The 23,021-nt window shown below is 38.6% G+C and overlaps 1 protein-coding gene across 1 annotated transcript in view; it reads left to right on the top strand.

Moving 5' to 3' along the window:
- Positions 1 to 23,021, top strand: part of CNTNAP5 (contactin associated protein family member 5) — a 232,297-nt gene that overhangs the window by 112,319 nt on the left and 96,957 nt on the right. The window contains exons 11-12 of the mRNA XM_068408092.1: positions 2,729 to 2,835; positions 17,519 to 17,638. Of these exons, the coding sequence (XP_068264193.1) occupies positions 2,729 to 2,835; positions 17,519 to 17,638 (227 nt within the window). The remainder of the gene's footprint in view (positions 1 to 2,728; positions 2,836 to 17,518; positions 17,639 to 23,021) is intronic.

The raw sequence follows: 23,021 nt of genomic DNA, 5'->3' as shown, positions 1-23,021 counted from the left end.
ACAAGATCAATGTGGTTGGTGCTAATTAAAGCAAATAGACTAAGGAAAAAATAAGGTTTAATTCTGAATTTATGAATATCATTAAAAGCTCACATGGCTAGTTCGGCTTGCGTTTTGTGCATTGTTGGGGGAAGAAAAAGTGTCTGCATTTGTAAGACAAGTAGAAATGAGAAGTGACATTCAACTTTGTAAAGCCTGTGAAAGGAAACTCTTTTAAAGGAATAAGTGTGTCTAAGCCTCTGATACAGGCCCTTGGCAAACCACAAATGACTAGTAATTAGCTCTACTGCATTGGGTTAATTAATAAAAGGTAGCTTAAAATAGGCAGAAAGCATATTTGTCCATTACTCTAATGATGTAAATTATGATAACACTGTACTGTTCTTTTACCTCTTCAAAGAGCTTTATTAACATCAGATGTTTCTTGTTGCTAGTACCCATGTGATGTGAATATAGCTGCTGGTGTTGTACAGGTGATATAAGTGAATTTTTGTCATCAAATAGCAGGCAGAAGTAAAGGCAATATACTGAGGGCAATAGCAGGCATGAACAAAACACAAATACGAGCAAATCTGATCTTACAGGCAAAATTCATATATAACAGCATAGTGCTGTTGAACCACTGTGCTTCCCTGCAGCCTCAGGGATGAAGCTGTTGGGGAGTTGCTGGTTTGAGAGATCGTGCACCAGCCAGTCCTGTTAGTGCCATCCTGTAGGCTTTCTTCAGCATCGACCCAAAGCCTCTAAATCTCTCTTTGCCATTGCCAAGAGTAGATGTAAAGGCAGAGGGGCTGACTGGGCTGTCACTGTACCAGCAGCGTGCTAGGCTCTGTGAGATCATTTCCCAGCATACCATTAAAAGCCAAAATCTTGTCCCTTCTCAGACTTCCTGCCTTCTAAGGATGGGGCAAAACCAACAGGTTTGGCCCTTCCCTTTGTTCCTTTCTTGTTTTAGAAAAAAGATGTTCTCCACAGCACTGAAAAAAGCTCCCTGGTGAGCTGGAAAACCAGGCACGCATTTCCCATTCTCTTTCCTCATTTTGTATTTGAGCCCAGTGATTAATAGAAGTCATAACGATTTTTATACGACAGATATATCTTATAATTGTTTTAAAATGCTACAGATAGTTACAAATAACATACCTTCTTCTTGAATTCCTTATGTCTCTAGTATTTGAATAATAAATAATTATTATAATTGAGTAAGCAGTAATAAAAATGAATTAATCTTCCATATTAATATTTTTATATGATCTTTATAATTTTATGTACAATGGTATAAATAGCGATCAAGTAAACCTGAGTTCTAGAACAAATCTCAGACTCACACTTACACAGACGAGTATGCGTATATACGCACATACTTGCATACAGCGTATTGAGGATGAGAGGTTAGTCTGATCGGCCTCTGTCCATAAACAAGGATCTGTGTTGTCAATGCTTGGCAGCTCTAAACAGCCTTGGACTCAAGTAAGTTGATGAATGCTTGGCTGGCAGGGCTCCAGAGGCTGGTGAAGACAATGGCTGTTAGTGACATACAGGTTCTCTGCTTGCATGCATGAAATGTGTTTTGATTGTAAGGATTCTAGAAGAAACAGACTGAAAGCCACAGTTAAGGGCAATATGCACACTTAAATGCAAAAATATATTTCCTAAGGATGAGACGAACTACAATAAAATCATGTCTTCAGCTAGTACAAATCCTAGGCAGCATCAGTGACTTCACCACTAACACCATTGAAAGATCTGGGCCATAAAAACGGTTTTGAAGCTCAATTTACATCAAAGCAAACTCTAATGGAGTGCTGGTGTGTATGAGATAAATTGAGTGTCTGTTTTCTATCCGCCCACCCATCACAATTGAATCAGTGGTATAAACAAGTTACTTATTTTTCAAAAGTCAAACATACAGTGTAAAAGAGATTATCTAATATACAGATTATCTAATATACAGTAAGGGGGAAAATAAAAGGAAAGAAAAGGCAAACAATGGAACAATCTCTGTTTCCGTTTAGGCTGGTGTAACTCCATTGCACTGCCTGCATTTACACCAGTGTAGTTCAGATTCTTGTAGAATCTTGTAGATCAGCTTCTTGTCCTGGAGATTGAATTCATCTCCCACAGCTTTTGTTTCTGTTCACTTCCCAAGCTGCATGCTGTTGTGCCTCTTTTTTCTTTCAATAATTTGCTTCACAATATTACTTTAGAGGCATATCAACTAAAATAAGGGGGAAAGAGAGAGTACAGAACTCTCTCTGTTCATTGAAGCATATTTTTCCTCTCACTTCTGAGATTATCATGCTGTTTGTGTTAACACAAATGTAACAGCCTAATTTTGATAACAATGATGCCTGTTTAATCAGAGAACAGGGGATTCTCCTTTGAAACAATATTTCAATAGCGTTTTCACCTGTTACTCCTCCTTCTCTGTGCTCAGAAAGTTTGTGACACTTTAATTGCTAACAAGTGGAGGACAAGAGGAATGTTTTTATTGGGAGTGATCTTTATCTATTTGCTGGATACATTAAATGTTATCTTCAATGCTCGTATTTGAAATGAATCACAGATCAGAGGAATAAGTAATTATTTCAGGTATTACACAGTGATTCAGTCTTAGGAAACTCTTGCCTGAATGAGAAACAGAGACAGTTTTATAATTATTTTTTCCAGCACATTATGTTTGCAGAAATATTTATAATTGCATTTTTTTAAAACTGTCTCCAATTAGATGTTTACCCAACTACTGTGAACATGGAGGAAAATGCTCTCAGTCCTGGACCACCTTTTACTGTGATTGTAATGATACAGGCTACAAGGGAGCTACATGTCATAACTGTAAGTAAATCCACACATACAGTGTTTTCTATTACAGCTGGTATGTCAAGATGCACATTAAACTATGGAGGAGCTTTGTGAGAGGTCATATTGTATTATAGGATGTAGCATGTCCTGACATGGTTCGAACAGGTCAAGAACTGGGCTGGGAACTCACAGGAATCCGTTTGCAAATATGTATGTTTGTTGACAAATATTTTGGAGAAAACAAAATCAGATTATTTTAACTAATTTTCCACATTTTTTTCTCACATTATACGTTGATTTGGAGAATCTTAAATTCATTTATGTTACATACACATCGTAGACACATTGGTTATTAGACATTGAGTTGAATTTGGCTGGGCTGAGCTGTGTGATTTTAGTCTGTGTTTGGGGTACATCAATTTTGGCACCATGGGGTTCTTTGTTTTTAGATTATCCTAAAGTTCATGTTGCAAGAACCCAGTTTTCAACAGTTTATAATTTTGGAATTTTGCTGAACTGTTATTTGGGCTGCTGCTGTTAGCAAGGATACAGTATCTGAAACAGTGGCAGTACACGAAGCATTCAGCTACTGAAATCCACAGAAAAAAGGAATATTAAGATGTTTTAAAGGTTTTTTTTTAAAAAAAAAAGTATCAAACAGTAGAGGCACAGCATGCTGGGAATTCTAATAAAAATAGGGAGAGAAAGGGAAAACAGTTAGAAAATGAAGGTAAACTTCCTGTTCTATCACTGGAAATAAATAAAAAAGAATGAGTAAGAATAACAATTCTAGGAATACAACTATAACCACTCCAGGTGTTTGATGAGCACTGGGACCGCAGATAGGGTGATTGGTGAGAGATGCATTTTTTAGCTTGTTAAGCTAAAAAGCAGAAGAGGAGAAAAGGTACTTAGTGGTTTGAAGATGAGAATATTGGCAACAGTACTGTAATTCTGGAGACTTTAATGGTTTGCTAATTAATGGTGAAATCATCTGTGGTGTGGGGTCTGCAGCTGATGGAAGAGGCTGTTGAGAGGTCTATTCATAGATTTGTCACCTGAACTCTACATTGTAAGTAGAAAAGAAGCTAAGGGTTTGGTGCAGAAATCATGCCAAGCCAGATGAAGGATGGGGAGAAAAATGCTGTTTATAGTTTTGAAAAGAGGGTTTACTTTTTGTCCAATGCTTTTGTTGTTCCAAAAACCATCACCCCTCTTCAAAACCTCCAAACCTAACCCAGAGTATGTGCAGTGATTGAGGCCATAGCAGATGATGATGGTTGGTACAAAATTAGATGGCCAAATCAGTTGGTGAAGAGGGAGAGGCTCCTTGGGGAAGGAAGAGGCCTGTTGCTATTGACCATCAAAGGTGATTAGGGATGCTAACCTCTAGGCTACATCTGCACTGTCATATTAGCTTGGGGCCTGAGGCTCACTATGTCTATGCCGGCTCAGTGTGGCTTGTGTCCCAAGGAGACCATCTCATTACTGTAGAGGACTGGTTCATGACTAGTTTTCCCCATAGACATTTCTCTGGAGATAGTGAAGCCTCCCGCTTCTGTGAACTCGTGTCTGTGCTCTCAAAGGCACATATATAGCTGCAGTTATTTAAGGTTCACTGATATAAAAACTACTCTGGAAAATTTCTCAGGAAGATGTTGTGTTAAGACTTCCCAGCAGATCAAGCTGTGCACATGTGATGTACAGCTATTCAGATGCTCAGCTTATTTACAACCATATTATCAACAGCTAATTTGATTCCAGCTAGATTATAGAGCCAGCTGCCCTGTAAGCCAAGCAACACTGATGAACAGCAACATTAGTCTGGAGAAATGCATTCATGTGCTTGAAATGTGCGATGAAACCATTTCAAAGCTGGTGAGCTAATGCAGACTGTTGATAAGAAACCTGCAGAACAAGAGATATTATCGCTTTCAGCTGATAGTAGTTGATGTGCAGGAGTACCTTGTAGCAGGTGAATGAAAGCTGCAGATCTGATCACAGCATAACTCCAGAATATCCTCAATGTACAGGCCAATCATGTAATTCAGTGTAGTTCTATCAAAGTAAAACATCTAATTTCTTAAGGTTTGAAACATTATCTCAACAGATTTTGATTTTTTTACTAGAATACTGAGGCTGACAGGCCTGAAATTGAACTTGTACCACTTTGGAGAGGCTATTTCTTTTATCAAACTGCTCTTCAGACCCAAGTCCGTGCAGCAACAGTGGAAAGATTTAACTGTCGATCTGCTGCAAGTCAAACATAGTGTGAATAGTTTAATTGTCAGCTGTATTTCTTTCCTATTTGAGTTGCATCAGTGTGGTTTCTGCCTCTTTTTGGTGTGATGTTTGTAAGAGGTGGGTGCCACTGATTGAACAATGTGAAAAGACCCATTCCTTGCTATGCTTTCAGGAAGAACTGCATGATATGCATCTGCAAACCAGAATTAATTGTTTTATGTTTTACCAGCTCAGACTGGGAGACCTTACCATTTTAAGAACTGAGATCTAAAGATACATTGTCCCTAACCTACTGTCATCATCTGTAAAGTGTTGCAATACTTTTTGTGGTTGAAACATAAGCAATCTTACTGGTTTTGTGCAAATATTTGTGGACTACGCTGGATCTCGCTGTGAGGTTGTCCTGATTTCACTGGGATTTTGTTTCAGTTTGTGGCCAGCTGTGATGATTAGCAGTTAAATCCAGGGCAGCTGACCCAGGCTGGCCCACAGGTGTATTCTGTATCATTAACAATCAAGTTCACTATAAAAGGGAGGGCTTGCTGGGGAGAGGTGGGGCTGGTTTTGCTTTCCTCTTTTCTGGCCTCCCTTTTTCCTCATTGCTGACGATTGCTATTCCTGGGCAACCTGCTGCGACTCTAAGTATACTTTTGTGTGTTTTGTGTTAGCATTTATATTGGTGTCTTTATTGTATTAAATATGTTTAATTTTAACCCACGAGTCTCCCTCTTTTTCCCAATTTCCTTCCTTGGTTGGGGAAGGGACATTGAGTGAGAGAAAAACTCCTATTGTTTACCCTGGGTGCGGGCTAAATGAAGACAGAGGAACAGCTAACAATACAGACTATCCCTGCTCTAAAGAGTTTGCAGTTAAGTTTCTGAAGGGAAAAAACACGCTGATGCAGGTGATGAAGTGTCAGAAAGACTTCATTGGCATCATAGGTGGTAGTTTTTGTCTACCAGGTACATAATTATTGCTAAACTTTCTTGTAGGCAAAAAGTCATAAGGTAGAGATTAAAAAGAGGAAGAAATAGAATGCTCACAGGCATGAAGGAATGACGTGGGAGAAAGTAATATCGTGCTTGTTTGAAAAATATAAGGCTATGGCCAGATGAGTTTGACATTTTTGACAGGGTAAATACCAGTCGTGACAGGTAGATAGGTTGGAAACATGCCATGAAAAGCAAAGAGAAATAGTTTGCATTTGATGCAACAGAGAGGAAATAGTGGCAGGGTAGAACAGTAAGTTGATAGAAAACACAGCTGGGACAATGTTTGCATGACCACATCAGATATGTGGCATAAGACTGTGTCTGTCATGACTGAAAATATGGGTATAGTTGAAATTCAAGACGTGTGGATGAAGCAAAAGTGCTCATCTCGATATGTATAAGGAACTAGTTAGGTCTAGACATGGCCCTAATATAATCTTCCTAGAGGCAGTCACCTTTCTGCAAAACTCAGGTGTCCTCCTGCCCACTTAAAATCTCTTCTGATCCTGAAAGCTCCTAAACTGTCGCAGGAGGTGTAGCAATCTACCTCATGCAGACGAGGGTCCACCACTGAAAGGGTGTAGGGTTATGTCCTGTTAAAAAACTATTGTGTGGCAGGCAAGTTTCCCCTGAAGTCTCATGTGGTCCTGCTTCTGTTCTCCTCTTCTCTGAACTTAGCTGTAAATACAAGTAAAATAGTGCTAAAATTCATTGGTGTTTTCTGGGTTTCAGTAACATATGGGAAGAGACTGAATGATTTCTAAACAGGTTGTTTCTTTCTTGCAAAGCTTATTGCCTGATGAATAAGTCCATTTCTCTGTTCAGTAACAGTTAATCCTCCTTCACAAGCTGCCACATGGGGAATATTATCAATACCTTCCAAGTCTTTCTTGGGGTTGGTGTTTGTTTTTTCTTTTCTTCCAATGGGGAAAGAGAATTTGGATTTACACCTCATCATTGCAGCTTCCAGTGCAATTCACATCTTCTTGCTGACTAGTCACAGCACCAATTAACAATTGTGTTTTCATCTCTGTACTATCTGTAGCTTGAAAATCCAAAGCATGTGCTAGTGCCTTGCTGTCACAAATGCATGTGGACGTGCAATTTGATGGGAAATGTAGAACTTGTGTTGACTGTACCCGGGTACCCATTTCACTGCCCGCAGTTTGGGGCAACTAGCAGTCATGGAATAACCCTATAGTATATTAAACCAAAAGTAGGTGAGTTACATTTGCTCATGTATGAGTTTTGTTGTGCCTTAGTTTCTCCACCCCTGTTGGGAATAAGATCCAATTTGCAGGTATATTAGAAGGTGTGTGGTCTGTATAGTCTACTGAAATGGTATGGATTCTTTCCTTTGAAACTACTGTTTGCTTACTGCTCCTTGAGCTGATCTGTAGCTAAGACAGTGCTTTGAGAATACAATCTTATTTCGAGTCTCTAAAATGCATGGTTTTGCGTTTTGGTTTATCTTTTAAATATGCTTCACACAGCTTGCATTTAAATGGGCTGGAAGATTAGCTCAGCTGAAGCCTTTTAAACAATAGATACTTTCCCCATTTCTGCAGTGCGGCACCCTACTGATCTATCAGGTATTGGAGTACTCTGATATAATCCAGATAGGCAGGAGAGGATCCTTTATGTAATCACATGTGTGAACTATTGCGAAATAGATAATAATGTAATGTTTGTTTTCTGTTTTCCTCTTTTAGATAGAAACACTGATGTTAGTACACAGCTTGGGAAAAAGGCCTGGGTGGGATTCATCTCATCTATTTTTTGCTGTCTGATACTGTGACATCTAATCTGAGATAGTGGTTTGCTCTCTCTCTCTCTCTCTGTAACAGTGTGTGAGCTATTTTCAGAACTTGACTAATCTAACTATGAGATAGGGTGTCCATGGTAAGTTCATGGACTACCTCTGAAATATGCCAGTGCCTGTCATCTATAGAGGGAGACTGTCTTAACTTAGACATACAGTAGGCAACTGAAGCTAGATCAGAATTGTAGGTGTATAGAGAGAGAGGAATTACAGGTGTATATATATACAAAATATTTTAAATTGAAAGATCTTAGTTTAAAACCTGCATAGTCATCTCTCTCATACTCTTAATTCTCCTTGTAAATATCATGTGATAGTGAAAGCAGTAGACCAGTGTAAAATGGCCCTGAGATACAGAATGTTATAACTTTATTGCAAGGTAATTTTCAGTAATCTCCTCTTTCTATGAGTTATGTTAGTCTCTTAGAAGGGGAAGATGAGGCTTTCTGTATTTCTATTATTTTTATATATGATAGTTTTCAGATGGCCTTTAGTCTTGAGTGTGTTTTTTTTATTCCAAAGAGTGCTGAACATTGATGAGAAATATAAAATAATGGTTTTATTCTTCATGTTCTGGGGATGTCAACATGTCCCAAAGCTTTGCAAGGTGATAATTAACAGAATGTAATTTAATTCTGGATATTTGCTTCGGTGTGTGATCTATCTTGCACATGCAGGCATGTGTCTTATCGGCCTACGTAATTGCTGGAGGAAAGATCCATCCAATAATGGAAATGTCATATAGTCATTGACGTGACATAAACTTAACATAACTTCAGGCTTTGAAAATGTTTTTTTTTTGTTGTTTTTTGTTTGTTTTTTTTTTAATATTAATATGCTTACTGCATATATAATTCTTGATCTGAAAAGCTTAATATAGCTTCAGCCAGGTCGTTAGCCCTACTGGAGCTGCACCTTAAAGCACCAGCCATGGATTTGGTAATTCTCACGTGTTCCAAGGTAGGGAGCTGTGTACACAGTTTGTTGACTGGGCAAATGAGGTTCAGAGAGCTTCGGTCTGCCAGATATCTAACAGTGGGTCTGATCATGTAATTTGCATGTCCTGAGTAGCCCGTTTTCCTGTATGAGATTCTTGGAATAGGTTTTTTTCATGTGTATTTAAACACATTGGTGTTCCTTGACTAACCAAAACATGTTTAATATTCATATCAAGCCTTCAGTAGTGTACTTGGTGTTCCTGCATATTTTTCTTCACACTATGCTTCTGGCATATGAATTTTCATTGTTTATTTTGTAATAAATTACTGTCTTATTAACGCTTTCCCTTCAGTTTGTGTATCTGTAAGTTGTACATCTGCACTTCTCAGTGGTGTTCATTTAAAAAAGTTTTTCTCTTTGCTTGACATTTCCTTATAAATAACACAGAGAATATTCCACTTTGGGACTTCACTGCAGAACAGAGTATGTGGGGGGACTAACTCAATCCCTTTTGAAGCCTGCCTTTGTCAGGTGTGACCATCACCACAGGGGCAACAAGTACTTTAGAGAACAAAGCTGAAATACCATGCTTTTGCACAGTGTCCTTCGAGTCTTTGATTTCTCCTTTCCCTCCAACACTGCTCTTAAAATGGTGTAGGTCTCCCTGACTCCTTTTATGCAGTAGCAGGACTTGCAGGTCACCCTGCACCAGCACCGGGCAGGGGCCACTGGGGTGCGTGACTGGCACAGCTGCCTTCAAACCTCAGCAGGGAAGCGACAGGGGAGGACAGGCTGACATGACCTTTCGTACCTCAGCCAGGGGAAGCCTTAGCTTGGATGGTAGGAAATTGTCTAATTCCCAAGTGTAATGGAAGGATCCCTCCCGAACATCCATTTAGGTGTCATTGTGGTAAAAGTAATTTTAAAGCTATCTATGGAAATAACACATCCTTTATCAGATGAGTTAAATACATATTTTAAAAAGGAAGAATAAGTCATCTCTCATCCAGGCACATCACAGCAGATACTGTATTAGTCTGTCAACAACAAAGCTGTCAAAGTCCAGTTTTCAAGAATACAGATTTCATTTTCTGGCATTTAACAAGACAATTGTATTACAAGGGTGAGAATGACGATCATTCCCAGACTTCATTGCCTTTACTAATCCCTCTGCTGTTGGAATGAGAAGAAACCTCCTGTTGCATCTTGCTTTATTTGTTATTTAGAAAAATCCTTGATTGAACACTCATTTCTCCGAGTCTGTAAGAACAAATCTGTCAGGCATGAGGTATACAAGCAGAGGGTAAAACAGACATCTCCAATCTGCCCCCAGGAGCTCTGAGAGTTTTGGTGAGAATGCTTAATTCGGTCTGTGTTGGCATTTGTGCATATCAATTTGTCCCAGGTCAGTCCAGGGCTAGTTGCAGATCCTGACAGAATCCCCAGCACTTACTGGACTTTCCAGTCTAACCAGTACATCAGATTTTGTGTCAGAATACAATAATTATAGGAGTTATTATTACTCTTTGCATCTAAGGTGCAAAGAATTACAAAACAATGAAATGAGTCCCAAATGATCTGGCAGTAAATATTCTGCCTACAATTTTTCATGACTGTGCAATCGTTAGAGGTGGTAAAAGCAACATGCATCTCACTGCTGCGTTTTAGCTGGGGAGTGGACAGTGTCAGCACCTCCCAATGAAATCAAGAATTAAAGTTCTTTATGTCTTTTTAATGTATTTTATTTATAGTATCACCATAAAATGTTATCTACCTCTGAGAATTTGAGAATTATCAGCTACTTTTATTAGATTATGAGAATCCAATCTAGAAACAGCAATACTACAGGATTCGTTTTGGTAACCATAACTAGTACAGCTCAAATTTTGAATCTCCAGAGCATTTGCAATGAAATGTGTGTGATCAGTTTCACAAGTAACTGGAAGTACAGTAGGAAAGAAATACTGTGAATTTTAAGTTTTACTTTTAATTAATTGTATTTTTTGAGGAAAGTTATTGTGATGTCCATTAAATTTGAAAAGGACAGAATCCTCTGATTAAAAAAAAAAAACAAAAACAAAAACAAATTGCTTTTGATTTGGAATTTATGCTTTTGGTTGTATCTATGCCAATAACGTACTGCTGGGTGGAGGGGAGAGAGGTTTACCTGGCCTGGTCTCCCAGTAGTAAAACTGAAGTCTGGGTATCATTGTAACCTTTGCATTGAGTCCAGCAGCCAGCACTATTTTAAATATGGGTAAGGGGTGCATCTTACTGGGTGAATAACAAGTTCATTCATCCATTGAAGAGAGGAGGCTTTAAATATGTTGCTCCCTGGGGATTATTTGTAGCAGTTCAAGTCTTTGCACAAATAGTCTCTTTTTTTTTTTTCCTATCTGAAATAGAACTGGAGGTGAAAAATGAAATTAAAGTGGTCTGACAGAGAGCAGAGGTTTTATAAGTTAGGAACATGGGGGCAAAGGAAATAGAGTTGTTAAGTACTCAGAAAAACTGAGACCAGCTAAAGGCTTATCTGCCAGGGAGCTCCACAATGCAACAGTAAGTATGTGCTTAGTGAAGGCTGTCATGGAGACTGCAGGTGAACTGGTTAGGGTAAAAGTAAGACTGGAAGCCAAATGTCAATATGGTAACAGCTAGTCAGTGAAAAACAGAATAAAAAGGTGTTTTATTGGAAACAATGGAAATTTGACCTTTGTGCTCAGCCATGTGCTGTTAAAGATTTCAGCTACAGCAGGGATACAAACTCTTCTGGTTTAAGGACTGCAATTAAAGCAGTTGGGTTAACAGGTTCAAGATACTTCAGACAGCTGAAGAGCGATGAAGTTGCTTATATTTAAAACTTGTCAGGCTCTTGCAACATATTGAATCAAGGCTGAAGTTTCAATTGCAGAGCCAAGCTAAGAGGGACACCAGCCTCATCGGACCTGACTGCAGGGTGTAGAGAGCTACTGCGTGTGCTCTGGCTGACCAGCTGTAAGGGTCTTGATGCAGGAATTAGAAAATGAAATTCTGTAGTTGATTTTACACAAAAGGTCAAAATAGGTTATTATAATGACATTAAAATCTCTTAATGCCTTCCTGGCATTGAAATCTGAATCATGGATCTATAGCTAGAACCTGGATCAATCAAAATGCATATTTATAGTTTTGTTGGGATGCTTCTGTAGGGATGTAGTGTGTGTGGCTTGAAAAAGTACGGGATGTGTAAGTTTCAGATCCATAATTTTGATTTTTGAGCTTATGAATCTGTATATCCCAGGATATGTAAGAGAACATATAGAATTGGGTGATGTTGATCTGATTGTAGATAAAGTATTTATTTTATAAATGCTGATCAAAGTTTGACAAACCATTTCTTAAGCACCTGGAAAGATGAGAAGTGAGAACTAAAGGAAAACATGGCCATCACGATCAGTGAGTAAAGCAGTGTTCAAAATGAATGCTCTGATGGGATGAGTTGTTGATCTGAAAAGCTAGTTTAATTTGAGATACTAAAGGCTGAAAGAGATACCTAAGGGAGAAATTTGGTATATGTGTTTCACAAAGGATTATAAGGGGTTGGGAGATAGATATCTTGCACTCTGTCAGTATTGTGTATGCCTGAACACCATCAGCACAGCTCATCCTAGCAGGTAGGCAAGAGCACATATAATACTTAGGGAAGCAGCTCTTGGTATGAAGAATGGGGCTCTCAGGCTGCATCAGTTTCAGTAACTAGCTCTGTAAGGATTTTAAATTTCTTGTGAAACACAGCAATAGCCTTTAAAAAAATTCTTTAAAGAGCACTTCAAAAATGACAGTACAGGCTCCAATGTTATAGCTTATAAGTGATTCTGGGAAAAAAAAAAAAAAGAAAAAAATAAGCAATAAAAGTCATCCAGTCTCTTTGTGACCAAGTAAAACAGATATTTCTGATGTCCAGTTTCCCTTACTAAATCTGGGACCCTGGAGTCAAGCTGTTTCTTGTTTTGTCTTCCTGAAATAGCCACTGTTACCAGCAATAGCCCATCAGCCAAACTCCGCTCGTGTGACACCTTTTACACTTTGGTTTTTGCCTTGTGCTGTAGTTTGCCCTAATGCTTTTACCTGCCATACCTGACTGTGAGGTCCAAGCCATACTTGCAGGGGGGTAGCATGGGTTCATGTGTGCTGCTGACATCTCTTTCCATCGAGCAGTAGCGTAATGCAACTCCATGAAGCAAACAGCTCCATCCTGACTGCCTGCGGGAACTTGGTGGCAGGAACTGCAGTGCTATTGCTGCATGGCAGTGCAGCTCGTTCCCAAAAGGGCCTGAGGAAATGCAGCAGGGGCTGAAAGTCATAAACTCTGATTTTTCAGTGGTTCTGGTTCAGTGAAACAAACGTTGCTGGAAACTATCATTTTATCTTCAATGGCTGGTATGAGTCAAAATTAGTCCCAAAAAAGTGTTGGGAGGGTTAGAGAAGAAAAACTGATCTTACTCCTTTGAGACAAAAGACAACTTAGAGGTTTCATTTTTGTAATTATGTTTTCAAAAAGTGCTGGATTAAGCTTTTTAATGAGAAAACAAGCTTTGCATGAGCAGTCTATAAGGACCATTATTTTTTGTTGTTTTGGTACCATTTTGGTGAACATTTTAAAATTTGAAAACAAACTTGAACAAATGTAAGTATAAACACTATTAAAATGCTTCACATAAAGGAATAAAATCACTATTTTTTGTTTGTGTTTTGGGTTTTTTAAAAAATTTAAAAATAATGCTTGAAAATTGTTGATGGATTCTACTCTGAACTGATGAATACCTCACCCTTATTAAAAAGGTGTAGATACTGCAAATGTTGACATTAAAATGTACGCATTTGTCAACAGTTCCATAATGACGCTTGATGCTTGCTTTTTGAAAGTGAGGCCCTATTACATGGGTAAATGGTTAGTGACTCTTTAATGACAACTACAATAACGGTTTCCCGCTGTTCCCAAAACGACCACATCTCCCTCTACATCAGAGAAGTCTGGCACAAAACAGAAGATAAATGTGAAGGCAATTTTCAAAGTTGAGGCTCTGGGGTCTTAACAGTCACAGCTGACTCTTTGGTTTTTACTTTTGTATGATATTTCTGATTGCATAAAGAGAAGAATGACTGCAAAGAGATCTTGTCTTCCATTGAACCATAAAGACAGCTTCAAGTTGTTGTCACTGGAGTAATGGGGCCTTTTTCAGCAAATGGAATTGCATAACTTTATTCTGAAGCAAGCATTTGGCTCAGCCTGCAAAGATGTTGAGCAGAGCTTGGAATGGATGGTGCATTTGGAATGTCTGGGGGGCATCTGCCAGTGACTGGAAAACAAATATCATTTTCTTCTTGATGCATTACACAGCATAAAATAGCAAAAAAGAGAACTAAAAGCGATGGCTCCTCCAGTCTAGAAGTATGCAGTACCGAATGCTTAAGATACACACATGTGAAACTTTTAGCATGCAGCTACAAAATAAGCTGTCCACCAGAACAGTTTTTCTCTAAGTTATGATAGTTAGAATACGTTTTCTGTTCTAGAGCTCGAGTTTTATAGCCTTTTCCCACTTCTGCTACTCCCTAGCATTTACTGCTGGAATTCTCGTATAACCAAAAGGAAAACATACCAGGATGATGGATTTTCTTCTGGCAGACATTACTGTAGTTTCACTAAAGCTTGTGCATCCTTTCTGTTTTATACCAGTTGAGCACTTCTAGCCTGATTTCTAGCTCTATACAGCTTTTTTTTTTTTTTTCCAACGTTGCAGTGACAAAGGGGCCATCTAAAGGTGAGTAGAGCATCTCTGTTTGCATCTGTTCACATTATTAATAGCTGAATCTTCACATCTTTCTTTATTCATTTGAAAGAAGTATATCTGGGCTTCAGCCAAAATGACAGTCAAAGAAGCAGCAAAACACTTAGAAAAAGTTTGTGATGAAGAATGAGTTTCTTCTAGCTGTGCCAGTTGACTGAGAACATATTAGTTTTATGTCTCTACCCCTTGCACCATCCTTTGTCTTCAAAAATACTCAGTAAACGATTCAGGGTAAGCAATTGGCATATTCTCTAATCACAGAATCACAGAATGTTAGGGATTGGAAGGGACCTTGAAAGATCACCTAGTCCAATCCCCCTGCAACAGCAGGGTTACCTAGATCATGTCACACAGGAACACGTCCAGGCGGGTTTTGAATGTCTCCGGAGGAGGAGACTCCACAACCTCTCAGGGCAGCCTGTTCCAGTGTTCAGTTACCCTCACTGTATAGAAGTTTTTCCTCATATTTATGTGGAACCACCTGTGTTCCAGCTTGCACCCATTGCCCCTTGTCCTGTCAAGGGATGTCACTGAGAAGAGCCTGGCTCCATCCTTATGACACTTGCTCTTTATATATTTATAAACATTAATGAGGTCGCCCCTCAGTCTCCTCTTCTCCAAGCTAAAGAGACAAGATAAAGTGTCCTGTAATGATGATGACAGCAAATTCGCTAAGTGAACTGCAGTTTGAGAACTTTGCAAATTGATCAAACCATGATTCCTTGATTGCTTACTTAATTGCCTGTTACGGTCTCTCTCCTGACCCTCCATGTCCTAGTTGCTTTTGTCAGCACCTTGGCGACTGAGGGACTCTGTTAGCGCCTCAGGTTGTGAATAGTGGAAGAATAGGTTCTGGTTTGGAGATTTTATTTTATTTGCATTTAATATGTACTCTTGGCCAGCTATCAGAGGAGGAATTTAGAGATTTTCTGGACTCCTACAGTGCTTTCTACAGCAATGACTGTCAGGAAGAAGCTTTCTTAATTCTATTTATTATAGGTTGGATACTAATTCAAGCACTGTATCACCAGATGCTGAGTACCTTAAGCAGCTTCTTAACTCCAGGAAGGGTAATGCTGTGCATATTTAGCACTTAGTGATGCTCTGCCTGCTAAAGATGTCAGGTCGGGAGAGAAATGAACAAGGGAAAAGCATATTTCAGTGAGTGGTATAAATGATTGACTGGTAAGACTCTTAATTCATAGCCAATTTGGGATTGGAACCCCTAGAACTGTGATTCTGTTTTGTTGGCAGAAGTGAAGAAATATCCAGTTTTTATTAAAATCTGAGTGATGAACTATCTTACAGCATCCTTCAGAATAATAGGCCGACAAGGCTACTTCAAGCTGGCCATTTAAGCCTTTCTGAAATTGTTTCATTAGAGAATATACCTTTAGGGAATGAGGGGAAAGGAGGAATGTGAGTCCATGTGTGCACAAGGGTGGGAATGAGGAACTATTCCTGCTGGTGCAGAGCAATTGCTGCCTTCTGCAGGAGAGGCTGGGACTGCGTTTCAGAAGTGGCAAGGAAGTGCTTTCCCTGCACTAGGTCTGTAAATCTCCATGCGTTCCTTCAAGATGAAAAGCACTGGGAACTTTACGGTTGTATTTACAACCTCAACACAGAAGATATCGTGCCATATCAAGTTTAACTGTACTGCTCTGCTGCCTGAAGAGTTGAGGGGGCATGGAAAAAAGATTTGCAGTGGTTAACAAATGGGTTGTTCACAAGTTCTTCTGAGTATCTTCCAAATGTGTAAGTTCCTGTGTTTGCTGTATAATGATGTACGAATGTGCAAATAGTAGCTAAACATGCCCTTAAAATTAAGGGGTAAGAAAAAGATAGATTTGACCTCACAGCAGCCAAAGATGATGTCCAAATATGTTTCTGTGTGTTCTGCTCCTGGTAGCACTGCAAAGCTTACTTAAAGATTAGGGATAATTCTATTTGCTTGTGTTTCCATTACTGTGTCTTCCAAATAACTCTGTCTCATAGGAAGAAAAAAGGAAGTCTTGATCTATCTGCTAAGTCACTCTGTGTTTTTTGTTGTATTTGCTGACAATTAGTTGAACAATCATAAGCTATTACGGAGAATAACCTTGTCAGTATAATCAGGTTAAATGTTTAAGTGGGTGGAAAAAAATCAATCCTCCTGCAATGGGATTTAAGGTTACTATTGTTCAAGATCCAGGATCATACATGTGACTTTCTCATACCTCTTAACTGCCTCCCTGAGGGAGTTTTCTCTTTGCGCCATGTGAAGTGACAGTTATGATATCTTGCCTGAAAACATGCCTCAAATACAAGGAATTGTACTGGCCTCTGGGATTTTTTCCTGCTGTTCTTGCTCTTGGTGACCTGCTGTGCTTGTTTTATTAATCATTTGGATTTTCATGGGCACTAATCCTCCAAAAGAAGAATATTAATAAGCAGAGAGAAAGAGTTGGTTATATAAAAATAGGTCTAAAGCATAAGGATGTCACCCAGGATGGAGAACATATCTGAGCTTGGGCTTTTCTGCTAGGGAACAATGGCTTGTTTTCATTTGGGTGGTAGTGGTTTATAGCTACCTGTTAACAATATCCTCCAGGGAAGCTGAGGACTGGCAAAAATATCTCTCATCTGCGTTGACAAGACTTGAGCACATGCCTAGGTAGTAAATCATGTATACATGTGTGTATGTAGTGTGTATTAAGTTCAAGGAAGTTAAATACATGCCTAATTTTGAGCATGGACTCAGGTCCAAATGCAGTAAACTCTTTCACATGCTAATCAGCAGTGAACCAACAGTTTATGTTATGATAATGATTAAAGCAGTACTCATGTATAAAGCATGTCTATCTGTTTTCTTCTTGTTTGTGATAAAAATCACTTTCTCTCTTTTAAAGCTATCTATGAACAATCTTGTGAGGCTTACCGACACCAAGGGAAGACGTCAGGTTTCTTCTACATCGATTCTGATGGAAGTGGACCACTTGGACCACTCCGTGTTTTTTGCAATATAACAGGTAATGACCTAACCTTGTCTTCGGTGCTCTATGTTGGTTCTAATATTATTGATGTGTCTATCACTGTACTACTATTAAGAAGACCTCACAATCATAGGTCTCTCAGTAGTGGGGAAAAAGCAGAGAATGTGTAGTAACTGAGGTTTGACTCTAAGATGTTTCCTTAAATAGGATCCATGTAAAAGTGAGTTTTAAACGAAGTTTGAAGGACTCCCCTTGTACTGTTGCTAAGTGGTATTTACAATGGTATTTGCACCTTATAAAGGGTACTGCTGATATATGTTCCGTAATACCATAACTTTTAATCAGATGTTTATGTTTTTTACTGAAGATGTAGAAACTTAGAATTCAAGGCTTCTTTTGTAACTGAATGGTTTCTCTGCTTTACTAGAACACGAGATCTGGGAATGATTATTAAACTCCTTCCACTGAGCTAACTGTAAACCCTTTCAGTCTGACTTAAGCAGGAATACCTCCCCTTTTACAAGTGTGCTGCCTTTGATGTCCCAGAGAGTAGAAACCTTGATTGTCCTGGATACCTGTATGGAGGAGAAGGCATGATGCTTTTAGGAGGAGGGACATCAAAGAGACAGGTAGCAGAGCAAGAGCCTGGCAAGCTGACCTGTTGGTTGAAACTTTGCAACCTTAGAGTTCTGTAGTTTTAAAATAAAAAGTGTTTCAAACGAATATACCTGTCTGGCAAATTCTTCCGTTAAGTGCGTCCTATTTTGTATATAGGACTGCAATACAAGGGCATCAGAAAAGATTACATAGTCCATGTTGTGGATTGGGATAGATGGTAGAGTGTCCTTTCTGCTTTTTATTTTTGAAATTGAGAGATTTCATAGACTGTTGCCTGTTTGGCATTATTTTCTTCCTGTATCCAGGTGCAGATGAAAGCATATTTTATTACCCATTCTAAATTGCTAATTCTGTTTTGAGATACTTTGCCACATATCACCTCCACACTCAGTCGTGAAAACTAAGGACTCAGGACTAATATTCGTATTTTATCCTTAATCTCCGTGTACTTAAAGTGTCTCAAATTAAATTTTCATTTTGATTTAATTGAGCAATCATTATGTAAATTAAATGCACACCAGTTAATTATTAAGTATGTTTTTTATTCAAGTATAACAAATATTTAACAAGATGTGTCTGCTTCACTGTTGTTGGATCTCGTAAGAATTGAAACAGAGTTTCACCTTTCTGTCTGAATATCCTTCCTTGATCTCCAGTATGGGAAATATGCTCATTTTTACTACTTATCATATAAATATGTGTGATCAAAACATTGTCAGTGCTTTTTATCTCTGCTGAAGGAGTAGGATTTTTGACAAACACCTTGCAGAAAGCATCTGCTTTCCTCAAATAAATTTTATCTGGCAGAAATCCAGAAGGCATATACCTGATTTTCTCTCTATCTGTAATGAACTTGCTGACATTGTTATTTTATTTTGGTTATGAGAAAAGTGGAGGTGGGGAAAACTGACAGAACCTCCTAGCCTGGAAAACTTTTTTGTATTTCTTCTTTTCCCCTAGATGTCTCATTTGAGGTGGGGGAAGGTCATTTGTCACAGGCATCTCTATTATTCCTATTGCATAGAAGAGAACTGAGACACAGAAAGACATTACTATTTTACAGTTGTCCAGAGAGTTTGAGGTACAACTGGATTATGCTTCTGTATCATCTAAATGTGGTTTGCTTGCCTTAATCACAAGAGCTTCTTTCTGGGAATACACTGTATTTTTATACTGATAAAAATTGTTTACAGTAATAGATTAAGTGCAAAGTATGGAAAAAATAATACAACTTTATGTTCACAGGGATGGATTCTGAGTTTGTTGCTCTTTTCAGGTATTATTTCTGCATAGTTTTCCGAAAGTATCAATATTCAGGGAAAGTGAAAAAATGAAATTCTATGTTGTTATATTAAGAACATACAAGGAATAGAGACAAAAAAGTTTTGTTCAGTGACAAATCCATATCACACCTCCTGTGAATGGAAAAATGTAGATGGTCAGAAGCATGGATAGCTTCCATGTATGGGGAGACTAAACAAGTTAAAAAGATGGTGGAGGGAACTGCTACAAGCAAGCATGGAATGCTTTTCTCTATATGTGGCATAGAGAAAGCAAATAGGGATTGATTCTTTTTCATCATAGGAGCTAAGGGACAGTTAAATTATTAGATAGTAAGATTTGGGGTTTTTCTGTTTATTTTCTTTTTCCTGATGCAATGAATAATTCAACTTGAAACTTACTACCATAGGACATCAAGAAGGCCAATATATCAACAGAGGGGGAAAAAACAGGCTGGAAAAAGACGCAGTATTGTCTGATAGATTCAGAAGGTGCAATTAAATGTGGAGGTTTAGTTGTAGCTCCCAGCTCAGGCAGCTGTGAGGCAAAGATCACTGGGAAATGGGAATGAGTTTCAGGAAAACCTTTTGCCTTCCCTCACTTCCCTGGGTATCTGTTCGCCCTCGAAGCAGAGGTGGGCTCCTGGGCTAAATGAGGCTTTGCTTTTACTCAAGCTGGCAGTTCTTGTTGTATACAGTTCAAGAAGCAGTAACCTCTTTATGCCCAAAACGTGTTCAGGCTGAAGAAATTGGTGGTGGAATGGAAAATCTGGGGGAATGATTCATTTAGTGCTTTTAAAAGTAGAGGTGCAGTGAGCTAATGACTTCTGGGAATTACAGTGCCTTGAATCTGTGAAGGATGAATTCAAAGAAGGACTCGGATCATCAGAAATGAGCAGCATCATTGCATTTAGAGAACAGTGTTCCTTAATGTTCACATACATTTGTTTAAATTTCTTTCTAATTTTTACCTGTTTAATCAAACAGATAGGGCTCTTGTTTGTAGCCAGTTAGTAACCAGGGCAGATTAACACCAGCTTTCTCACATATTGGTGTCTGGTCATAGGCATCCATTATGTGATGTGGATATGGGAAGTATCAACATTACAAGTTAATTTATTGTGTCTATGGTCCCAGTGATTTCTCTGCATCCTGTCAACTTTAACAGCCCACTGCTGAATAAAAATTCTGAAGAAGAAACCAGAAAATTGCAGTTGTGTGTGTTGCGAGGGAACTGGACAATCATACAAAGACTAAGAGGAAGAGAGAAATAAGAGAAGGGAAATTTTGCAGGGAGAAAAAAAAAGAGGAAAAAAGTATTAAAAAATAGAAAGCCAATTTTCAGCATGGCAAGAAATTTAACAGTAGAGTGTCACAGGATATCTGCTGATACCAGAGTGGGTAAATGTATTTATTGTCTGGAGAAGTGGCTGAAAAAGCAAGGTGACAAAAATTGTAGATGACATGCTATTATTTAAGTTGGTCAAGAAGAGGGAAGAGTGTGTGAAGCACTTTAGAAGGATCTTATCCTGAAGGCTTTTTATTTCTAGTAAAAGTAAAATATGTTGTTAAAATAGAAGGCTGTCAGGAGCAGTAATGTACCTAATTAAAGGCATAGAAAGATATCTGTACAAAGAGAGGTTAAAAGTAAATAATCCAGGGCTATTCAGACTGGGAAGACCCAAAGTGAATGGGCTTCATTGACAGAAGCAATATTCATTTGCATTTTCTTACAACAGGAATAAAGACGACAGTTCAATGACAGTGAAAGACAACAAACTCAAAAGCAGATTAAAAAAAAAGACAACACCCTATTAACATAATGTTTTCTTCACCTTATATATCCATTATACGCAAAGCAAAGTCACTTTCACAGGGAAATTCATCAATTGTAAGAAACAATGCGGAATCTACACCAAATATGCTTGTGCGTGAGGGAAGTGAACCAGGCATATGTGCCCAAACCATGATCGTGTTGAGAGACACCACGAGGATTTGTGTGGGTCCATGCAGGGATTATTAATTTGGGATGATTGTGTTCAGCACCATGGGAACATAGCTAGCCTGTTTCCAGGGCCATCTGCATGGCAATGTGAACTAACTCTGCTTGCTTTACCTGTGTTCTCCCATCATCCATGGTGCCCTACGCCCAAATTTTTTGCATGACGTACAAAGAGAACGTATCCTCTCATGCTTTGGGGTAATGAACAACAACCAGCGCTGGGAAAGAAATTTTTGCTTATAAGCAGTTTGTTTGATAATTAGCCCAGTTGAATTAATCTTTACTTCCCACTGCAGTGACCGATAACAATCAGTACAGAAAATGGCTAATGGACACTCTGAACCTCTGGTCTGGCAGTCTTTCTATCATTGTGAGGCTTATTCTTTTTCTCTTGTTGCTTAGAAATCTATTGATCTGTCTGGAGTAATACTTAAATGCTAATAATCATATTCTTCAGTGCAAAGTCTATAGACATGCAATCTATGTCCGTGTACTTGTTTTGCTGCCCTGTATGCAAGGTGTTTGTAATGACCTTTCCTCATCTCCTCCAGAGTAAATTTTACCCTTGATATCTGAAAGATTTGCTTACAATACACTTAGTCATTCTTTACTGATGCTGTTTTACTGCATGCAGACCCTGGGCTACAAAATCAATAATGCTTAGAAATTGCCATGACTAGATCAATGGTTAATTTTATCTTAGCCAGATATTTGTCCAGTCCTCAAATAGTTTGCCTGGTTTTTTTTTGCTTCCCTTTTTTTTCCCCTCTGGGGGTGCAGACTGGGGAAAGACGAGTCCTTATCCTAGGTCTTGCTGCTAGTCCAAGATCTGTTTTTGAAACTGCCATATTGAAAAAATCATTAATGAACAAAAATGTATGTCTCGTGGATCATCCATGTTTTGCAGTCTCCTCTCAAAATGCGGATATTGCCTATTTTCTGATGAAAGAAAAGTAAAGCTTTATTTTCTCTGTCTCAGAAAACTGTATAGAAACTGTGTTTAAATCTCAAAGTAAGAGATTCTAAGAAGATGTGAAGGAGATTGCCAAAGTTATACTTGCAATTTTTTATGTATTGCCTCTAGCCCTTTTTTTTTCCATTCAGCTAACAGTGGTCAAGATACTATTCTTCCATATAGTACATATTCCGTGGCATGTAAAGAGGATTGAATTCAGGAGGATACAAGCTGTGTTTGTAGCTGAAGTGTCTAAATACTTGAAGTGTCTGAATAGTCCCACTTACAGTACGATATTTGGTCAGCTATTTGAGGAGAATACTGTAGCAGTTCAGCTTTACTTACTTTGCTGTGAACAAGGAGCAGACTGGCGTAACAGAGATGGACTACTACAAAGCAGAGCTAGCTGGACCTCAGTCCTTGCAGTAGGGATCCCCGTTGATGTTCTCAAAATAATTGTGGAACTGATGGTGTTACTGTCCACGACATCCACCTTTCCCTTTGTTTCCACCCAAGAATCTCAGTTCATCTTCTTATATAATTTATTAATCCATTTTTCATAAG

The sequence above is a fragment of the Nyctibius grandis genome, chromosome 9, assembly GCF_013368605.1.
Source record: "Nyctibius grandis isolate bNycGra1 chromosome 9, bNycGra1.pri, whole genome shotgun sequence".
NCBI lineage: Eukaryota > Metazoa > Chordata > Aves > Nyctibiiformes > Nyctibiidae > Nyctibius > Nyctibius grandis.
The sequence above is the reverse complement of the archived record's forward strand: the minus strand, read 5'-3'. Positions and strand labels throughout refer to the sequence as shown.